Raw genomic sequence first — 23,901 nt, 5'->3', positions numbered from 1 at the left:
TAGGTTGACAGGTAAGTAACTATTTTTTATTTTCTAGTTTTCAGTGCACATAAGATAAAACCGTTTGACTTAAAAGTTTTTTTACCGATTTTTTATTTTCTAGTTTTAGTATTTAATGAAAATGCCTACCGAACATTCCTCATTCTATCTAATTCATTTAGTGCATCATTATTACACGGTCTCTTACCTGATAATTTATTACAATCTAATTTAAAAAAAAAGACAATTTTTTTAACGACGCCAAAAATCATCAAGTGACCCCTACCTGGGTCAGCAGCGGTAAGGGGGTGCCAGACTCTTACTGACGAAAAATAGTTATGTTTCGTCGTAGGCCTTTTATGTACCAGGGCCACGGTAACTCTTTCGAACAATCCCGCAGCCCAGGCAGGCCTTGGCCCTGTTGGGCCCCGCTGGGGTTGCTAACAGTATTCTACTTGTGTAGCCCTTTCATTTGATACCCATATTGAGGGGGTTGTTGAAAAATATGTAATCCGCCATTTTGTACCGGCGGCCATATTAGATTTACAATGTTATTGATATTACTATATTGTATTGTCATCGGAATTAAAGGTGTATACAAAATTTCAGATTAATCGGTTGACAGGAAGAGGGTGAAATTTGAATTACTTACTAAATTTGACCCAAGAATAAAACAAACGGGATGAGCTAAATAAAACCGTTTAAAAATTGTTATCAGCCATTTGGTAGCGGCTGCCATCTTAGATTTCAATTTTGCATAGTAAATTGTATTCTACTTGTTGAGACCTTTCATTTGATACCCATGTTGATGGGATTGATAAAACCTAAGTTATCCGCCATTTTGTAGAAGCCGCCATCTTGGATTTGAATTTTATGTAGTACATTGTATTCTACTGGTTGAGCACTTTCATTTGATACCCACATTGATGGGATTGATAAAACCTACGTTATCCGCCATTTTGAAACGGCGGCCATCTTGGATTTGCAATGTTATTGATATTACTATATATTGTATTGTCATCGGAAATAAAGGTGTGTACCAAATTTCAGATCAATCTGACAACAGGAAGGCACTGAAATTTCAATTTCTAAATTTGACCCAAGAATGAATAAATAAAACAAACGGGGTGAGCTAAATAAAACCGTTTAACAAGTTAATACCCAAGGATCTGAAATTTTGACAACAATTTTACAACCAAAGCCCGCTAAATTGAAATTAAAATATCAATCAAAATTAATATCTGACATTAACAGAAACCTCATTGTGGAAACGCAAAACGTTGTAAATGAATACACCAACCATTTCCGTGGAATAAGTTGCAATAAAATTCAAAGAAATCAGATACTTCGTTTTACCGCTGGCTCGATTAGCGGCAATGGCCGTCTACCCCCCACTCCCGCCTCCCCCCACCCGAACGGAAATACTGGCCTTCTCCATAGGCGCGCTATTTCCTTCAAAAGCTGCTATCGGACATGCTACGGATAATGCACTAGCCTATCCAATACACTTTGTACATTTATTACGGCGAACTGAAATTTTTATAACGTGTAGGGGAAGTGGCATTGGTTTAATGATAGCTTTAGTTAATAGTTCCACTGATAGTTTTACACGCCACTCATTTTTGTAAGTGATGTATGCTTTGTGTCGTTAAATATAGCTTTGGATCGCAGCTGTGGTTTGAGGTTTGCGAGTGGACGGCTATACTCGCATGTTTCGGGATAGTCCGACATAATGCCGACTCAAATGAATCCCGAAATACGTTATAATCATGCGATGTTTACGTGCTTCATTAAAATTGTATTTCATTTTATTACAATGCGTAGTTCTAGTCTGTTTGACTTCACGATTTCCAACGGCTTCGAGAAGCTTCGGAAAGACGAGACTTATAACAACCAAAGCATACAATTTCAACATTGTTCCAATTACAATTCATAAATGAGCTCCCAGATCGGAATGGAATCAATTAATTTATTCAAAAATAATTTCACAACTCCGTGAAGCGAACGTTTTCAGATAGAAGTTAGTCAAACAATTTTCTAGATTTCAGAGCTGAAATTCTTTGAGCTATTAAATTGTGAAACTCGTTTATTTTGTTTATACAGAATGGTTGTTTAACGCCTTCCTTGAACTTTGTAACGTCGACTCTTATTCGAGACTTCGTTTACATAGAAGCGGAGAAAATCCTTAACTTGAACTCAAATATCGTCAAGTTCTGAGCACCTAACGTTGTTTAATGACATATATTTTTAGATATAAAGTATTTTATACGGAGCTGATACCTTTATGAACTTGACACATGTTTTAAGTACCTAAGTACTGTCGTTTTCACTGTCATAAGCCTATCAGATATTTTGGGTGTGGAAAATTTGGAGCCTTATTTGGCCTATAAAAGAAAATGATAACTTTATAGCGAAAACAACGTTTACAGCTTAACTTGCTGTAATAAATACTCAAAAGTTCTTTAAAAATACTTACAAACGCCCTATTCTACAGAAGGTATCGTTACTCTAGGCGTACAATTGTAACGGAAAGCACAAATGGCCATAAAAATAGCGAATAGCGCTAACAACTCGCTTCACAAAAGGTAACCCTGACCCGAGCGCGATAAGTTCCGCTACCCTTAATTGTTCTTTTAAAACCACTATAACGTAGTAATCGCCCGTTTGATGGTGTTTCCTATTGTTTCACATGTAATTGTACCGAATGATTGATAAACTGATGCGGCCTAGAATTCCAAACGTCTATTAAGTCTACCATATTCGCAAATGCCGCACTGATCAAACGTTCGTGCCGGTAAGCCGCGCGTGGTACGAGCCCCTAGCTTAGTCCGCACTTGTGCTTACTTCACCATTCGAAAGTAGAGGAATATCGGAACTTTACTGCGTTACTCCGGCACTAGTCCTCAGTTCTAAGCCATCAGTAAAACAGCAGCATGTACACAACGTTCCTCGCAATACAAACAATCCAAACTTCATCTAAACAAAGTTTACACTGTATAGCAAATACTTGTGTTTTGACAATCAAGTCGACGAAAACACCGATACTGAAATTTAATTCCATCTTGATTGTGGTGGCTCAATTTATATCACGAGGCGGTAGCGTCGTTGCAATTAAGGAGCTCAGGCTTCGTTCCCAAAGTCCCGCAAGTCGTCGGAGCCGACAATAATTGAGAATATGCAACTGAAATGATCGCGATTTAAGCGCTTAGGGGCGCTGCACACCAAAAGCATAGCAACGTAGCAAGCGGGACAGCGGCGCGGGCTGTACCTATACAAGTAAGCGACGCCACGCGGGCGCGCTCGCCCTCGCAATTGTTCGCGCGTCGCGCTGCACCCAACCGCATCTTACTAAGTGTACGAAGAGCTTAAACAATTATTGTCCTCCCATTGTTGCCGTGAAAGATTTAAGCAATTTGAGCGTTCGCTTAATATCTCACTTTTGTGAAGTTTGAAGTGGTAATTAATTGGTGTGAGGATCTAGAACTTGGAGTAAACGTAGATGTTTCTGAGGAACGTGCTTACTCTAGTTGTTTCGTGTGGCTCGGTTTTTGTTGTTTTAGTTTTAAGTTTATTTCGTGTTCTGACTTTGCTACAAAAACAAAGGCACAACTCACTGACACGATGTTAACATATTGTATGAGTAAGGTTCAAAAAGCTGGCAAGTTAAGTCATACGTACAAGCGAATGCTAAATTGCACATTTAGTTTCTAAGCACAGTTGTAAGTCATATTCACACACGAAAAAAATACCTCCTCACCCACTTCTCTTACAAAGAAAAATAACAAAACCACTCATACCCTAACAAATCTCTTTACTCCACACAACCCCTATTCATTTATAATAGAACAATAAAAATAAATATAATTGAAACGTCAGTAAGTCTGTTTATTTGCGCGCTTAACTGTTCGTTGTCGAGTGCAGCGAGCCGCGGGAAGTGACCGCTTAAGCATTGGTGGAGACCTAGTGCCGCAACTACGTAAGCAAGCGGACACTTTGACAAATGTTCTGTGTATATTTGAACTAAAGTTTGTTGTTATCTTTCTATGACTGCATGTGAGTTTGTGGTGATAGGTCATGAAGGGTACTTTGGAAAACGAGAGTGGACACATACCTAAATTATTTCAAAAGACTTTGTTAGGATTAGTTGGTTAGTTACAGCCTGTGTATCGTCCCACTGCTGGGCACAGACCTCTTCTCACACGGAGAAGGATTGGCCGTTGTTAGGATTATTTTAAGAAATATTGTCTCAAGTTTTATAAATACTTAGGTACTTCTTAAGCGATCATTACTTTGATCCTATTAATATTTTCCTGAGAATTAGCATTCGCCTTTAGAGTTGGGAGTTGGGAGAGTGGAATCAGACTACTAAATAATTAATAGCAGATCTTGCGGCCGCCGTGGTGGTATTGTAGGAGCTAGACTACAGCCTCTTATTATTCAAGAAAAAGCATTGTTACACGGAAGTCAGAAGAAAAACAAAATCTTGAAACTTCTTCCCAATTAAATATGAAGACGACATTTTATATCAGTCGTTTATTTACCTGATTGTAATTGTTGATGAATAGGTAATGAGAACAAATGAGAAGTCGAAAGTTCATAGTGGACAATTTATAATTTCAACTGCAGTATTACGCGAAATATATTCGAGGTACATTTTATGTGACGTAGGTACCAACAAATTCGTAAACAAAGCTACCATGAGTGTGCGGTGTAAACTCTAGTGGGGTCACATTTCACCCCGACCTACTCTATCGCCGACATTATAAAAGGCCGCTTTAATGTCGCACTTTACATCCATAAATACACTTCGGACTTTTGTAAAATTATTCAGAATATGTTCCGAAATTATTGAAAAGATTCTTCATAGCAAAGTAGCACCAGCAGTTAAGTTCAAAATTTAAGAATTTATCATCTAACATTCTTGCAACGTAGTTATTACTCGTAATTTATGGGACAACTTAGAAGTTCTAGTATTCACAAGAATATTATGGAATCTAAATTGAAATATAACTTGCAGGTGAGTTATACTTCAATTTCGCTTCATATTCATAGCCTTGCAAAAATGGATATTCGTATTCAAACACAGTTTAAATGTATTTATTATCTTAATACCATTATCTCATTCCGGCGAGGCTTTTTCGCGAGTAAGCAGAACTAAAATTGGTAGTCGGCCATTACTTTCATCCGCTTTAACAGGTGAATTACTTATGAGCGGCTTTTTGTGCCTATATTTTGGGGGAGAGCCCGCTTAACGCGTCCTCGGGGCGGCGGCGGCGCGGGCTTTGAGTTTGCGATAATCGCGATTTTCAACGCCACCAGAACAATGTTTGGCGTTAATGATTTTTTATCGCCCGCTGCAGTTGTTGGGTTCGTGCTTTTTAATTTCAGACTTTTTATTAGGATTTGTTTGTATCGCCGTTTTTCTCGCGTTAGCGAATATCAAGGTGTGCCGGCGGAGCGCGCAATTAGTTTAATGAAAAGCAATAAGGTATCAGGTTCGAAAATCGCGTAGTTAATTCACTTCGTTAGGTTATTTAATTTCTATAGGATACTCTATTCATTACTGCTTCTTTTTACATAAAAAAAGTATATAATTACTTTTTAACATCGATGTACTAACATTCTTAAGCCGTTTACAGCAACTATTTAACTTTGTTGCTAAGTAGAACTAATGCAAAAAATATGCTAGGTCTTGGTAGCGTTTACTTGCAGAGGCAGTACGGTAGTTAGCATGTTTAATCACAATTCCGCGGCGAACACGTGCCGTTTAAACATATCGCCGATAAAAAGCAACTCCAACACGTATTACTGAAGTTGGTTCGTTCCTAAACAAGGCTACATATACAGGCGTTCATGTATTGTTGGAATTTAACGAGAGTACTGATAAGCGAAGTTTCGAGTCTACTGTCAAAGGGCGAAGGCGTTTTATCAGCCGTAGTTAGCGAGCAATTGATATCGCTCGCTGAAGTCGCTACTGAAACAGTATATGAAGTAAAGCACCGTGCATAATGGGCTTATTGATTTATCGAATTCGTGAGTTCGTTTTATATTTAACGTGAAACTTTTCGAAAATCGATTCAATCAAAATAATAAAGAAAGGTCTAATGAAAATGATAGAAAAAATATGTTGGTTATGTTCTGTACCTAATGTTACACGGCTTGTCTTTAAAACGACGTATTTGACCACACTCAAAAACCCTTTTCAGTAACAGAAACATAAGAAAATCATTCCACACCAACACCTTTGAATTTCGCACAAACGAATGGTACCAATTCCCTTCAATTCAGCAGAAGTTTCCAGAACAATTTTTGCGTCAGCGTCACAATTAGGAGGAGTCATGTGAACCGGGCTTTGGTGCGGCAACGCTCGCGGTCTGTAGCAAAATTAGTAAAGTTTATGCCATCATTATTGGCGTCGCTATAACAAAGGGCCCCTACCTCCTTTGTCGAGCTTTGTCAACGTATAATTGCGCAGCACTCACTGCGAACAGAATATTGCTAATAGACGGATAAAGTTACCGTTATTTCAAGGCTTACTGTAATCGGTTTTTCTTTGTATGTTCGGTTCTCATTCGGAGGGTTGGGCTTTCTGTTGCTCGTGCAAATCCTATTTGCGTCTCTCATGTAGCATTACTATCTTCTAGTTACATGTAATATTCGCAGAAAATATTTGTGTTAGAAACATTTTCATGTAAAAGGAAAATTAAGCACACGTGAACTCAATTTAATTTCAGTGTAAAGGTCTAACAACAAAAGGAGCCCCGTAAAAAGTAATGTCGTCAATAGTGAACTATCCCGGGCTATTTAATATCCCAACCCATCCGAGCCAATAGGGGTTAAACTGACCGGTCGAATTAACCCTGACACACCCGGAACTTCGTCAACTCGACTTAACCCGTTGGAAGGTCGACTTTCAAACGACTGCAGTTGGTAAACTTCGGCGAACATCGTCAAAATTCGTAGCGACTACAATTTTAGTAACCGCAAATTACGCTTCTTTGAGCGAACCGAAGTGGGGGCGGAAACAGCCGAAGTCGCTTCGTTAGAGGTCGGGATTGGACCATTGTAGTTGAAGCTTAATCGCTACAGGACAATGGACAGTGATGTAACGTAATTGTCGCTAAATAGTCACTGTTAAATCGCAAAGCGTTGACAGGGCGCAATTTTAATCGTTCCCAACGAAAGCGCAATTGCTGCGTATCGCGAGCTTTTTTAAAGTGACCGCGTTAAACAGTTTAATGCGTTGATTATTGTCGTTCAAATGAGGCGTTTTCCAACGAATGTCGAATTAAATTTTGTTGACGACCGCCTTTTATACTGTCGTAATTTTCACGCAATGAATTTTATACGCGGGCTAATTTACAGCTGGATTTATTTTCGAGTTTGGAACGCTCGAAAGTATATTTTTTCTAGAAAGTTGGCTTATATATTATTTAAATTCTAATAACGAGCTTCACAGGCGAACGGGCGGCGCGTGCAAAGCCCGCTAATTGAAACTATAAATATAAACCCCCAACATTTTCCTCCGCTTCTATTTTCATTTCAGTTTTTTTTCATACCGACTAAATGGACGGTCCATGTAAGAAAACATTTCTAAAGTTTGTACTCGAAGCTGTTTGCCATAACAACACTTTGTTATTTCCCACATTTTTATTTTACTTTCCTCACTTAGTACGTCATCAGCAATTCTGAACAAAACGCACGAAATGAAGACACATGTGTTCCACTTTAACAATACCGATAAAGAACAACGACTCAATATATATCGGGGCGTTATAATGCGCGCATCCGAATAAACTACCGGGTACTTTCCGTAGCAACACAGCAATGTACTTAAAACAACCTAAAAAGTTACTCAAAAGTTATGTTCCGCTAGAGTTCGCGTAGTATCGTCCCCGTATCCGTTTTGTTCCCCTATTCGCGTGGCACCCCCCTCGCCTGCGGGGGGAGGGGTTCGCGATAACCGCTTTTTATACGCATAATGCTCGGGATCTCGTGCTAAGCTGATAGAATTGTGGTGGAATCAGCAGGCCTTTTGAAGTTCTATTAAATTGTAACACTCGCGAGTTCGCGCCAACGCGCCCGTGAAATTGTGGCTTTATTGAAATGCCACGAAATTATTTATCTTTTTTGTAAGCGCCGCATGTGTGAGATGGAATTTCTAATTTGAAATTATAGTGGCGGTGTCTACGAACGTTTTAGAATATTAAATTATTCATGTTTAAACGCTAAAGTTTATAATTTATATGGCAGCAATTCGGATTCAGTTCGAGGAACGCTTATGCAAACGCGCCTGTTATGCGTCGCGTCACATGGGGAATTTAAAAACTTTATCAAGGAATGTTTTATAACAAAGATATTTAATAAAGTCTACGGCTGGCATTGAATAAAGTTGCTATACAAAACAATATCGTGCAATATGTTGTCGCTATGAACTAGGAATAAACTCTGAAGAGTCTAATATCTTCTCGTAAAGATTTGAGTTTTCATATTAGAGGAGACTCTTACTTAATATAACAATATTTCGTAATCTCGGATCGGACATAAATGGAGTACCTGCCTTATAACTTCCCATTTTCGGCGGATAAGAATCCAATATTCTTTTTTCTTTAAGGAACGTTCTACTCAGAAATGTTCTGCTATTTGCAAATATAGGCATATTTTTGTAAGAATTATTTGGTTTCAGCTATGAAGCCTGTTTGAGTAACCACTCAGTGTGACTAAAAGCGTCGTGGTTACAATAACCACAGCCCATAAACCGCGGTGATCTTTACAAAATTAAATCGTCCGTAGCAGCGGTCAACAAAAGCGTAGCAAGTGACTACGACGCTACGAAAAACAGAATTATGAAGCCGCGACCGTTAAAACTAAATAACCATAACAAAATTAACATGAACTCTCAACAAAGACTTGGTTTAATATCTTCATAAAGCTTAATAGTAAACATTCCGCATTTAGCTCTAAATTATTTAAAGTTGGCCTTGATCTTGGTTTAACACGAGACTACGTTGTAACCGCAGGCTACTTAAAACACGAGCTTAGTACATGTGTTTGTTAAGCTCAAACGCACACAACTACATACACAGTTTACGTTATCACCTGTACGTTGTGTTATGATAATGAACCGCGTATCTGGCAACACCGTCAGTTGTTTGTAAACAATTTCATTGAACACTCACGCACCGCGATAGACCTGAGTGAGCCGTGCATGACGACAAACAAATGACGACATGCTTCCATTTAAAACGTTCATCAAATTGTACCATATAAAACATATTGTCTACGTATGTGTATATATTTTTTATGCTGAATTTATGAATCGCATTTTTTTACTATTTCTTTATTTAAGTCTTGTAGTTCCCACTTTACTTAACATTATCAAAAAATAGTTGAGCAAAATATTAAATTTCTATGCTTGGCCTACACTGAACATATTTCAAGCCGCAACCTGCTCTCCTGAATTAGTTGTTGACAATTAATTAGACATCATAGATTTATCATAACATGACCTTAGTATAAACACAGGAGCTCTGTATTATGATAATGACATGCTTATCTATACTGTCAACTGTTTATGTATAATTTCAGCGAACATAGTCTGTGGGACAAAAGCGCACAAATGATCTTTGCATATTGATTGTTTAATCGCGTATCGATTCTATCTCAGTAGTGAATGAGTTCGATACGGGTACGATACTTATTTCCTATTTGGTTGGAACCACGGAGCACGTGATTTTTAAGCCAATATTATTACGAATGTGGCTATTTGTTTTTTTTTTTCTGCGTCATTTGTGTGTAAAATAAATGGTTTTTCTTTCTTTCTTTCTTTCTTTCTATGTTACCTGCCTATATAAAATTCCAAGAAAATATTTAGTGTTCTCATGTTTAAAATATACATATGTATGGCCAAGTAACACATAAGTTATAACATGTTTCTAAGTAAAAGAGGGAACAACACTTCGCGACACATGTTCGTAATTCGCTGTAATTAAATGAAAAACATATTGAGGACACACATTATGTAATGCACAACGACATCATTTTAGTTATAGCAATTATAAACAAACCATACGCAGTAATAATCACACGGGTGAATCCAAAATTGACAGATTTTCAATAAAAGCGAAAAATCCGTCTACTAAATTCAATACATGGCAACCGAATATTTACACAAATATGGCAAAATATCGGCAAAACGCCTTTGCGTTTCTAAAGCAGGATAAAATACGCCATCATATGACACAAAGGAAACTTAATAGTCTCGTATATCGCTGTAATAGAAACCGATATAACAAATCTACAAGTGGCAAATCCCACTATAAATGTAGCAGTAACTGAGAGCAGTTAGTATCGCACGCCGGGCACCGTCCGTACATATTAGTGGTCGCCCGCTATAATTTATTTGCTGGAGTAAATAGGATTAGCAGCGGGAGCGCTGCACACTGGGTCATTTTTTGCGTCGCATGGACAAAGCACCGAGCGGCGGGCGGCCTATAGGTACCCACTGTGACCACTACCATGAGAACGCACCGTCTGCCCCGATCGATCTGTAATGCCGTAATTTGATAAACTGCCCAACTTGACAGCTCCGAGTCATTATAGAAAAACTGGAAAATGTAGGACACTGACGTGACAGGTGCCCGTAAAAGCTTAGATATTGTGTTACGGTAAAGTAATCCGCGACCACCTCCACCAGTTTATCCAAGCTCTCGAACAAATAAAAATACTTATCACGTAAAACCACCCTCCTGCCTGTCGGGCCCGCCTCGTAAAACCAACTCCTGGCTAAGGTAATAAAATGTCGCGACCAATCAACGCTCGCCCGTACAAGGATTCTCAGCGATTGGATTTGTCTCTCACGACTCCCGGATAACCGGACAAATCTCACGTTTAAAGCGACAGACGAAGCGATGTTGCGTTGCGATTTTGAAATTAGAGTCCGTACACCACAAAAACACCGTATATGCATAAGTGATAGAGAAGGCGCGTAGAAACGGTACGTGATAACATTATTCGTGTGAAAAATGTATCGAACGGTACAAGTGGCGAATCTCGAGAGGGCCACATCCGAATAAATAAAGCCGGGGGTGCGGCGCGAACTTGCAAAAAATCCCCATTTACTGCGGTGCCGGTGCGAATATAAAATATTGATCTCAACGGAAATTTATGAAAACATAAAAATGCGGAGGTGCGAAGGCGCGCCCTGATGGAATACCCGTGTAGATACTTACCGCTGTCTTCTTGATTCGTTTCCGTCTACATTTCTGAGGGATTAATCTCGCGCGTGGCTTATATTACACGTACGTCATTTTCACGCGTAAAAATTACGCCGCGTAATTTTGGAATCTCATTTTTACAGCCCTATTTAGGCGACGCTCATGTCAAGAAATTCAATTTAGGACACTTATATTATACACGTTGTAGGTGTTCATAATGGCGTTTCGGTCAGAGAAAATTTTGCAAATGAAATTCCGCCAGCGAGGGATCTTGTCCGCTGGGTATACCCTCTCCACACCCGGTTATTGCCCATTTTTTATATAGAAAAGTCCGTTTTAATCCACACGGCGGCGGCCGTAACTCACGCCTTTATTTAGTCACTAGATTACGACTAACAAGCTTCGCCTTATGTCTCGTTCCTTCCGTTCTAAATGAGGCAATTCGTAATTGAATTTATTCTCTAAAAATAGCGTAGTGCGGTTGCATTTGGCTGGCGTTCCAGCGCCATTTGGAAATGAGCGATTTCACACTTCACACTTGAAATGGTAATAGGTTTACCGTATGATTACTAACCTGGATTAGCGCATATAGCGCAGCTGCCAGCCTAAATTTAGTGCGAAATCTAGAGATTGCCGACAGTGAAGCACTCAAGTATTATCTCGTTACAAATAACTTCAAAACGAGGGAATAATATTTAAATAGATAAATTATGATTGCAGATTTTTAATATTATCTTTTCGGTGATACGTTTTTTCTAGGATAGCAACACTAAATCCGCGTCCATTGCAACTGCGCTGGCTTGTCAACTTGTCGTGATGGATGACGTCATTAATGCCTCCACGTGATCGAAACAAATTGGCCATCCATTAGGGTTGCATCAATGCAAATATGAGACAAAGCTGTACTCGCCGACCCTTGGACGTGGCCCCGGCTATATCTTTAACACATGTGCTTAACTGGAATCCGAAAATAAATAGATTGTGGTGTCACTCCCAAAAAAATGGTACAAGGGTCATCAATCCTTTACGCGTCTGCATCAAATATGTATACATAAGCGCGCAACAGCGACGCCGAACGAATCGCAACATGACACATTCTCAATATAACCCTCATAAAAAGGTCCGATAAAATATGGAGAGTAACGGATAGTGGGGAAAAACTATTACTCGGGTCTTAGAAGGAATGGATTCGGGGTCATCGCATTGTGTCATCTTCCATATCGAGGGGCCATCGTTCGTCAATGTAACATTCGGAGCCGTTAGGGCCCGCAAGATGGATAGGTCCGGAAAGGCCAGTGGCCCTCCGCACTGTTTGAGTAACGCCGGCAACGTTTACATTTGTAAATGGGTTTTAAACTGGAGTGCTCGCTTGACCGTCCCGTGCTCGATATATTTTTTCTGAGTCCTCGCATCGCCGTATGCTCTTTGTATAAATGTTTCGCATTTAAATTTACATACATACGCAATTAGATTAATACCACAATGCGATACTAATTAATTAATTGTATCCTGCGCAAATATTTGTACTAAACCATACCAGCCGAGTTTATTATTAATAATGTTTGCTTGTGCATTTAATTAAATTAATTACATAATACAAATCTTTCGTTCTAACTCTGGCCAAAAACACAATCATTGTGTGATGTGTAATAATTGTGCGCATAAATCAAAATGACATGTATTTAATCGCGGTTCTCTGCGAACCCTACCGGAAGAGGCTGAAGGGTACTGCCTCGTCTTTGTCGAGAAAAAACGTTAAGAAAAGCGACCCTCGCTAATGCACACAGTACTATATCTATTTGGGTACAAAGGGCTGTGAGTATGCTTGACCTCTGTACATATAGAATGGGTCACCCGGCGTTTGTGTTTGCGCGATTCTCGCGAGTAGCGCTTATGTGGAATTAGGTTATTTTATACTTTTAAAAGCATGAAGCCTAAAGTAATCCGCTTTGAAAAGTTGCTCCAAGGTCTCGGTTTATCTCGGTTTTTGTTGTTTTTTTGGATATTCTATACAGTAGTTTAAATAATAAGTAGATACATATTGACTTTTTAAACAACTTTTGTTGTTGCCGCCACAAGTTTATGTTAGTTCAGAACATAATTAGCATTAAATCATACTATAGGTACCCATATACATATCGGCAGTAATTAATCAAGCATTGAACACAGCGATCCGCTTAAAAATGAGACCGCAGTGTGACAGCGAACGCACCTGTCAACGTCACGTCAAATCCCACCGCGGCCGCCATTTTATATCGAAATGCAAATAACCTCACAAATCGAGGGTGTAACGCGATCCGTCCCGAGGCACCCCGGAACAGCTGATTTATTTCATACGCGATATGATTTTGCCGCAATTGAGAGCCCTCCGCTAGTCGCGGCAATATATTATATCGGTTGTTGCATCACATGGTGTAAGCCGTGTAGAGTTTTTAGGTGAAGGGTTCATAACCAATTACGCAAAGAAAACGCATTTTTTATACGCAGTGTAATAATGACACTTGTCTGCGGCACAGGCGCGTGGATATCCACTCAGGCGGTGTCGAATGCCACTCAAGATTCAAGATGGCGGCTGCTGCAACGCGCGTTGACAAATGCGCATCGAGCGATGCTGCTGTCATTTGTTTTAATATTTTTATTAACAGAGGCCCAATAATTAGCCTACGGTGACGGCGGATTAAATTACGAATTGTAACTCCGTGTAAACGAGACCCCCTTTTTTACTAAAACCGGTAAAAACTCCTTTCTCAAAACCGACTTTTATGGATGGCAATTTTAACATTAAACTGTTGCAGCCTCGTATATAATGTTTTTAAAGTACAATGGAACGTTGATAAAACTGAAAGCTTTCGAATTTTAGTGTTAATATAGCATTATTTTGCACATAAAATTCGACAGTCCATCACCAACTAGACACAGATGAGAACATACGAGTAGATATCGATACGTTGATACGGTACCAAGGGGATTATTGGAGGATAGTTATCTGGGTAAGAAACGTCCATCACTAGGGTAATTTGGATATATGCGAATCCCCTCTGGCCTGGTGTAATCGGGTAAGCTCAATGACCCGCGAGGGTGTGCGGCGGGCGGGGCGGGGGTAGGTGCGATCATCAATCTCTATCAGGGTATCGCCGTCGGCGATGCTCGCGCTTCCGTTCCTGAAAAAAGTGGCGACGAAAAATATGACCGCTTCCGTACTGGACATGTGACAGTGTGACGCGACTGAATACATTCCCATAACATATGCGTGGCTCCCCTTTAGACAAGGGGACTGTGGATTAAAGTTGACAAATATCTTTATGGAGCTTTGCGAAAGTTAAGAAAAATCTGTTTAATTTCAATACGTGGCAAGAGGTACTAACATCGTCTCTAGAGACCTCTATTAAAAACATTTCAAGCAGTCATAATTCACGTTTATGACGTGAAATTGTTGTACATTACACGAATATAATTTCCCGGTAACGGCAGCGCGGTTGTTATCTTCAGCCATTGATTACGCGCATCAAATTACACAATCGTACACAAGCAATTACACAAAACATTAATTCACAACACCCAATCTCGTTTGTGAATCGTTCATTAGCGGAAAGGGGGATCGGTAGAAATGGAAACTTTTGACAAAAGTTAAGACGTAAACGGCAAATGAATCTGCATTATTCCAACACCCCACGCCGCCGGAGACGTCTCGACGCCCGCTCCTCAGATAAGACAATTAAATAACTATCTCGGCCCATTTATCTGTCGGAGTTTCGTTTTGTTTGTTTCTATTAAGCGTAATTAATGCCTTCGCGGACGGGTAAAGGTTAATGAAGTCGAGCCACCGCCGGTTATCGGACATCTGACGGGCTCAACTAGAATCAAATGTCCGCAGCCGCCGTCGATCCTATTGTGCACGACTAATAAACATTCCTGGCTCGCGGACTCGGCCGAAGGACTCCAAGACAAAAGACATGCCTCCGTCCACCTCCGCCATGCTCGTCTATAACGACCATGAGGTATGTCAACAATGCGCGTCTATCCACAAGCAACGCACTCATTCTGTTCTGTCGACTCTTCGCACCTCGTGTAATATCGTAAGGAATTTCCCAATTTCAACACCCTTCTAAACGGACGCGATGACACCTATGAATCTAAGTCGCACTCGGGATCTCGCGCCCGAAATCCATCGACGGGTATCAGTCACGGACGTAACTGCATTCTTCGGTAGACAGCTAATTTGGCCCCCCATTTACGTGTAAGTAGAACATCTATCATGGCGTCTCGGCATTTCTTCCAATTTACCGAGTACTCGTCTATCGAAAGATTCAATGAATGATAACGAGCCTAATAAATACGGAGTCGGCTCCCCAAATGGCTGTAATTAATTTAATGGATTTAGACAAAGAAATATGTACAATGAGATAGTGAGATTAATGATGGCGCTGCATATTGTTTCAAGCATTAGTTAGTAGATGTAGAATCGTGAAGATATTCAGCCGGGTGGTGTGCCGTGTAACCGGAGCGGCCGGGCCCGCTCTCGGACGCTTTATTTTTTCTCCATTTACTTGTAAACACTAATGAAGGCTCCCGAGCGAGCCTTCTAACGAGCTCTAACGTTGCACTTTCCGTTTATTATCAAGTCTGTAATCTAACATCCGAAGGTACTCCAACTACAGACCTCTGTATAGGACTCGGGTACAAATTAAAAGACCAAATTACTACTCCTCACTGAATCAACCTTAGAAATACACTGCTTCTAACACTATTTACGTAATTCTGTACCTAAATAAGTTTTCTTTATCAAGAACTAGAGTAAGGACGTCGAATTGTAATGATATAAATGTAAATTAATGTCTTAAAGTAACTTTAGTTAAGTAGTTTTGCGGATGTTTGCTAGACAATACATTACCATAACTGCCCATAAAAAGCCTTACTTCAGCCCCATCTAGAACTCCGAGAAGGGTTCCGTCTACTGGGTTGTTATATCACAAAATCAGCGCAACATAAATTAGTGGACAGGTCGCGTGACGGACCGACTTAGCAACATCGTCTCCTTATCGTCGTCCGGAAACCACCCGGCTAACCTCTCTGTACAACCTGACTAAGAAAAAAACCAACCCTAAACTCTACTGCAAAGAAGTCAAATTCCCTTACCGCCGCCAACTATATTCTAAAACGAAACTTCCAATCTCGACTCTATTCATGGAACTGTACGGTCCAAATCCTATTTCAGACAATAGGAATAGTCAACAACAAATAAGGCAACATTGCCAGTATGTCAACATAAATAAAGCTGAGTGTCCTTTAACGAAGCAGACGTTGACGTCGGGACACTAATAAAGACCGTACGAGACAATGTCGACTCTAAAGCTTTTGTGTTAAAATTGAGATTAGTTAGGTTAGCAGAAGGGGTAGTAAATGAAGGTTCGCATTTAGCGGTCGTGGTAGTAGTGATATGGGTGGACTTCCTTTGTCTGGTAATCTTATCAGTATGGCAGCCGGCCGCCGCGTCTTGACATGATACATTGCCCGCGCTATACATTTACATTCGTCGCCGCCCGTACCAGCACGCACATGGAAACGCGCCATCGGGATTTAATCAAACAGTACGTGTCGAATATACATAAATCGTTATTTGTACAACTGTTTTACAAATTCGAACCAATGCGGGAAGTTAATCAATCAACTTTAATAGAATGAACCGTCTATGTACCGTAGAGATAAGCTTATGTATACAGCATTGGGCTCCGGCCAACCGTGAGCCATCGATTAAAATGTACGCGTAATGTCATTACGCAAGCCCATTCCACTTGTAGCAGGGAGATAGCGGCGGCCTTCCTTTCCCAAACTGCTGAATTTCGTTAATGCTCCGAATTTTTCGATAATGCTTGCTAAACCTTCCGATATCGAAAACGTAAAGGAAATTATAAGAAAGCCCAATTCTTCAAAGCCGTAATAATAAAAAATACGCTTTCAAAGCGAATCTATTGAATACCTCGAGTACTTTTATTTTATATATTGCATAATGGACGGTATCTCTCGGAAGACAGTTCCCGAGCATCAGAATGTAAGATCCACAAAAGCCCTCGTGCTCGATCCCTTTGCAATCGCAAAACTTTGAATACACCTCTTTCGACTATCGAAAAGTTCCCGATAATGGATTTGTTCGAGCACTCGATTGTTCAACGATGAATGGGTACTAATTAAAACGAAGTCACGACGACGCCGGACCAAGTTCCCGATTGTTTCCCAACTATAAATCGCAGCGCCGATCTCTCATATAAATATTGCACGGGTCCAACTTTGGTGCTAAATTTAAAATCGAAATTGGGGAATTCGACGTCATCGAGAACGTATGGCTTAAGTGTTTTTACCACACAAGTATTATATACCGTTATCCACATACATATGTCTTCGATATTAATCTACGTAAATAAGGATTCTCGTGTATGTTTGTTCTCAATTCCAGTTAGGATCAAGATTAAGGGGTAAATTCTAAATTGCTTCGGGAATGTTCGTGTAACGAGTTTAAGATTGTGAGCACGTGTTGCCGCCGCGTCTCTTGCCTTCAGAGATTGCCCAAATGTATCTCGTTTCTATCGGTGTGCGTCTTACACGTGAATTGCTTTACGTCCCATACATCAACGTCGCAGGTTATGAAACTACCTGGCGAGAGATATGTACTAGACAGTTGGTGCCATGCTGCCAACATGTGCGCCTAAATTATTACTTTCACGTGTCATACGTAAAAGTTAAGTAAACTTCGATCGATGAGCTTAAACAAATAGTAAAAATCCTGAATGTTAATCTTAGCAGGCATAATGGACAGGGAATTAACCTCTCCGGCGAAGCTTACTGGCGGGTAAACCGCAGTTACTCTATTACGAGTCGGTCTATTTCTTTTCCGTTTCCAATAAGAAATCACGTTTGTTCGGGCCGAGCTCGGCCGCAAATGAGCCGAAACACACCCCCTTTATCTTCCAATAAGTAAGCGAGCTTTGGATTTCTTCGGAAGAAAATACGGATCCTAAACGGAAAATAGGAGATCGGATGCCAGATGGCTCGAAAAATATAAAAATAAACGAACCGGAATATGGATAGTGGCCTCTATCTGATTGTTATTCAGTTTTATGCATAGTGTAGTCTCAATAAATAATATGGGATAGTAAAAGCGAGCGCCGAAAAGTCTGGCATGGTTGTAAAAAATACCGAATTCCTTACGTAAACAAACTCAAAAAGGACCAATCAGGACGTTGTATGTGGTAGGCAATTTTGGCAAAAGTAAAAAGAGAAAAAAAGTGAGTTTGTTCCGGGTGCGCAACGACAAATCCCATGACGGCATTCAAAATCGCGTTCCCTTTTTAAAGTTGAGACGATTCGCGTAACGAGTGTCGAATTCTCCGACCCGGTGGGCCCCTCCAGTAGACGAAGTGCCCCCGGAGGTGCCTCGGTAATTACCAACCATTACAGACAAAGGACACGACTCGTCCGATTACCATAATTCCCAGGCCCCGAGACGGGATATAAATGGGCCACATTTTGTAGTAGCACGACGACTGACGTGTGTATTAATGACTATGCTTGTCCTCCTAAATTAGGTAAGGGATTTGGTGATTTAGTTTTTTCATTGGCTGTGGTGGCGGGATGGGATGGATCGACCGTTCGGTGCGCTCGACTTGGCGCATTTGTCCTTAAACATCGGCCCTCATAACAAATTACCACATTTAGAGGACGATTAGTATTACTTGTAAAGTCTTCCAAGATGCATTGTGGACAACCCTGTGATTATATTACATAGGAGAGCTTGGTTTTGTCATTGATAACTAAAGTAGCTGTATGTTTAGCTGTAAGTTTCATCAAATTAAAAATAGCCACGAAATAATCATTTGTTACGTGATATAAATAGCCACTACCCAGTAGGTACTGCAAGTAATAGTGCGCTTTATGAAAGTTCAATGAAACTCATTAATCTCTAATTGCTAAGAAAAGAATCGTATCAAAGGGCGAGACCACAAAAGGCGGCTGACGATATTGTCGGGAACTTCACCATTTTCATTTTGGTAGTGATCGAGAGGGTGGGGGAGATCGATCGCGAAAAAAACAACACAAAAACCCTTTTAAAATTAATTGAGTTTTCTTGCGGCTACATCGGGTGGTACAATAAATTAATTAACGCTCGAAGGAATCCTTAAAATTCGTAGAGGATCAAAAGTTGGATGTTATGGCGGGCCGATAAGAGGCGTCGGGGGCGCGGGGCACAGATAATACTTCGATTTTCCATTAGCTTATATTAGCGATGGGAGAGTCCGCCGCGCCCCGCGGTTAGACCAATAGCTCCCGATCTAATATATTTTCCTTATAAAGAACCGCCGAAACACGCGATCTTTGATCCATTTGCATGAGCCTATCCACGGTTATTTGTTTACGAGCCATTACGGTGAGCAATATTCGCCCCTAATTGAATTTCAACTTGTAAATTTTCGTGGATGGAATTAATTAAATTTTTCCCTGTGCTAATGCCTCCACCACGACCGCTGGAGCATGCTGATTAATTTTGTAAAAGCCTTTAACTTTACAAAATGGCATTTGATAACAGATTATAGGTAATAATGAAGGCCAAGTTTTGCTTAGGTACTAAATTTTTTCGATTTTCTACTATTTTTCAGAGGATTTTGAACTCGTAACTTTTTTGCTTTGTCTTATGAAACTACCACGGTATCTGTTATTTTTATTGACGAAGCAAAACTCCCACAAGCATCCAAGATAGAGCCTGGGCTTTATTTATCGTAACTTTTAAAAGGGTTGTTTTATTTAACAGCAATAAACCTGCAAGTGCTTGAATTTTTTCTTCCGTTTGTTCCGATTCTTGTTATTGTTGGAGCCTTATTTTTGTGTAGGAAAGTTTTCAACGACTTTCGGCGTAAGCCGTGTTTGATTGCATTGACTTTGTTAAACTTGAATCATATTTACGAAGTATGATAATAATTTTTATTAAGAAGGAAGGAAGAACATCGAATATAAAGCATTGAATATCGATAATTTGCTTTCAATTAAACGCTAATTTGAGCCAACTCTTTTGTTTTCAAACTTAGTGTCGGTGAATACCATATTCATATAATTGCTTTCTTTTGCAGGGTGTCTCTTGGAAGGGTCTCGTCTCCCGCCCGATGTCCCCCCTCGCAACCCGACCATGTCACGGCTGAACGGTCGCATCACCGGCAACCCAGCGGACCTGGGCGACTTCGAGCCCTCGTGCCTCGTGCGCACGCCTTCTGGCAACTTCTACGTGCCTTCAGGTGAATGTTAGAACCTTTTTCAATGTTTTTATTAGACTAAGTACACTTACACACCACATAAACAACTGAATCACCACTTTGGACCAAATTATTCTCATCCCAAACTTTTATTATTATATAACGCTACCTTTAGTATTTTTCCAAAGCTATAAGTATATCTAGAAATTCGATATAAGAGGCTCAAATATACGCCTCCGCTGAATACACACATTTTGTGACCTTTAAAACATTTTGTTGAACAAACAAAAATTCAATACAATCTTCCCTAAAGAATTTAAAAGAAAACATGACATTTACGATGTAAGATGAAAATATTACGTTACTAATCGAATTCTAATTTCAGGGGATATTCAAAAGAATCCGTCTATGGACTACAAGTCGAATTCTTCATGTAGTAGTCCTGGCAAACCAGAGAAGAGCACGTTAGAAAGAATGGAGCGGTCAGACCGGCCACACCCGACATTCGGTACCCCAGTTCCTGTCCTCCCGGTCAGGAACAACCTTCGATCTTCGAACTTTCCCTCAGCCGGTTCACGGTTTCACTTCCGAAAAGGCCTCTCGTCGAGGTGCTCTTGGAAGTGCACCGCTATTGTATTTATAATACTCTTCGTTGTATTGTTAGCCATCGCGTCTTATATGACAGGTGAGTCTATCGCTGATTACTGATTTCTACACAATAATATTATACATACATACTTTCCCCAAATCAAACAAAACACGAGCAAATCCTCTGTCACTTTTGGATTTACAGTAAACATACAACTTCTAAGAGGCTCATTTCTTGAACCTTACATAATGAGATTATAAACTGTGTGTAACTTTTGAACAACAACATTATCATAATGTAACATTCCCATTTGAACATAAGTTGATGTTCCTTATTCTAATTACATTTAATTGTCCACAGCATCATATTTTGTTAACTGGACTTATCAAAACCCCAAATCGTGTACAGTAGTTGTCGGTGAACCACCAGAAGTGTTCCCGGCGTCAAAAGCAACTTCACTAGAATTCGCCAACAAAACTATGGCGAGGCCGCATCAAAGCTTGCCAACCATAGGCACAGGTAAAACGGAACATCACTCCCGTCACCGTAGAAGTGTAGATGTAGTAGATGGGCATGCTTCTTCTTTACCACCATCTGTTTCTTCTGAAGATTCTTCCACCGCTGTAAATATGCATGATATAACCAAACCTTCTGTGAACACTATTAGCTTAGTGCATGGTGTGGCAGAAGAAACCATCACTCAACGGGACGAAGAAAACATCGAGGGTTCTAACAATGCTTTTGTGTCTAGCAATAATGATGATGTGTCGATTAATACTGGTGATCTAACAAATAACGTCGAGACGGGTACAAGTAACAAAACCCGGTTGTCTTCAACAAATGTTGCTTCAACAACTACTGAACAAATCGTGGTGCCAACAGTCGAATCTACTACTTTGACTAGCACGGTTACTGAAATAACAACTAAAGAAACTAATTACGTTAGCAGCGAAAATAGTCCAATACTTATTAAAACAAATGAAACTAACGTGGACCATCCGCTTCAAGTCGATGACAAAGATAAAAGTCAAATAAAAACTGAAGTAAATGATATAGCTTATGAGCCTGAAGATATGCAAGGTGATTCATCCACCTTTATCCGTTCGTATGGTTTCCAAAAACTTCAGTTTTCTAAAATTCAAGACCAATTGGAAAAAATTAAAGAAGTGCTGCACATTTATACTAATGACTCAACTGATGTGGATAACGATTTACAAAAGTTCCGTTATGAGAGTGAAGGTAGTGGTACTAAACACGTCTTACAGACAAGCACACCCAAAGCTGTTACAACCGAGACAGTAACAGCTACTGAAACTGCAATAACAACTGAAGCAACAACGCTGTCACCTTTACCTAGCTCTACGGAATCTGTAACAACCGAAAATATTAAAACAAATGAGTACATAACAGAATCAACCGCACATACCACTGTAAATAAATACACCACGCACAATGAGCATGTTATAAATACAAGGCCGTCACTAAATGTTACTAATAAAATATTTACTTCAAGCACTACTACTGAAACAAGTGCTGACGAAACTCCCACTGTCAATACTGGTGATACTAAAATACCTGACGTGACTAATCCTAAACATGTGTTGATTAACCTGACAATTTCTGCGGATGATGCTGAAAGCTCAGCATTTAAGCAGCTTTATTCTCTAACATTAACTGTTCCTACAATTGGAGATACGAATGAAATACCAACTGTCAAAATTACTCCAATGGATTCAGAACCTACCCAAGCTTCTCATTTTAATAGACCTGTTACTCTAGAAGGGTCAACGAAAATCAACAAGCCCACAAGTGCTGATAGCGAGAATGGAGGAAGCTGTGAATGTTCGTGCCCAGCTTGCATAACCAATGCCACTGATGATTTCTATGACGAGTCTGCTGACAGTGGAGCGACGACAGCGTCTACATATTTTGATTCATCCACTGTAGCTGATCAAATTTCCAGTACTGGAAATTCTGACCTAATGGAATCCACAACTGAGGATTTGAGCAAATTGACAGGTTCAACAGAGGCAGAAACAGTATCTACTGATACCTCGATAGATACGAGTACTGATATATCGACTCAAAATGAAAATATTTCTACAACAGACAGCTATATGGTCTCAGAGACCACGACAGAAATAACAACTGAAACTGACACAATTTCTACGACTGAAACACCAACAAAATGCGTTTGCCCAAAAGTTCAGCCTCCACCCATTCTTATATTGGAAGGTGAGGTTGACCTTCAATCAAGTCAGAGATAACTTACTAACGGTCACCAAATCCATCACCGCTTAGGGGTTCTGTGAACAAATACAACTGTGTCTAACATACTAACAAGCATGTTCATCACTGGTCGCAAGGTTCTTAATATTATTTGGCATAAGGCATCATATTTGCAGTTGCATGAGCTTTAATAACGAAATGGGTAGTACATAGTGGTAGTAGTTTAGTAGATAAGTATTCTTTAACAGTGCATACAAAAATTCATCACATTATCGCATGTCATAATATTGTGAAACATATGTACCAAAACTAACCTCGTAAAATTTTATAGGTGCACGAACGTTTCCCGCGCAAACATTTCCACCAGACGGAACGACGTTCAAACAAATTACTTTAGGTGAAAAATTATCAAAAGAAATCCCTCCATATAGTTACTGGAATATGCAGTTTTATCAAACTCAAGCCAGTTACGTGAAGTTCGACTACATGATACCCCGAGGTGCTTCCATAGGCGTGTACGCGAGAAGAAACGCTCTACCCACACATACGCAATATCATATCTTGGAAGTACTCAGCGGTTTCAAGGCGAGAACAACAAGAACTTCACATGTAAGCTTTAACCTTTCGTAGAATATACCTGAATGATTTATAT

At 40.0% G+C, this 23,901-nt stretch overlaps 1 protein-coding gene across 13 annotated transcripts in view; it reads left to right on the top strand.

The window, feature by feature from the left end:
• Nucleotides 1–23,901, top strand: part of LOC110374410 (teneurin-m) — a 410,181-nt gene that overhangs the window by 374,222 nt on the left and 12,058 nt on the right. For 10 of the 13 annotated variants that reach the window (XM_049840849.2, XM_049840850.2, XM_021332100.3 and 7 more), the window contains 4 exons: nt 20,312–20,479; nt 20,817–21,116; nt 21,381–23,255; nt 23,581–23,858. In XM_049840849.2, coding sequence (XP_049696806.2) covers nt 20,312–20,479; nt 20,817–21,116; nt 21,381–23,255; nt 23,581–23,858 — 2,621 coding nt within the window. The remainder of the gene's footprint in view (nt 1–20,311; nt 20,480–20,816; nt 21,117–21,380; nt 23,256–23,580; nt 23,859–23,901) is intronic. The other 3 variants (XM_021332103.3, XM_049840847.2, XM_049840856.2) reach the window with 2 other exon arrangements.

The sequence above is a fragment of the Helicoverpa armigera genome, chromosome 10 (assembly GCF_030705265.1).
Source record: "Helicoverpa armigera isolate CAAS_96S chromosome 10, ASM3070526v1, whole genome shotgun sequence".
NCBI lineage: Eukaryota > Metazoa > Arthropoda > Insecta > Lepidoptera > Noctuidae > Helicoverpa > Helicoverpa armigera.
This window is presented reverse-complemented; position numbering and strand designations above follow the sequence as displayed.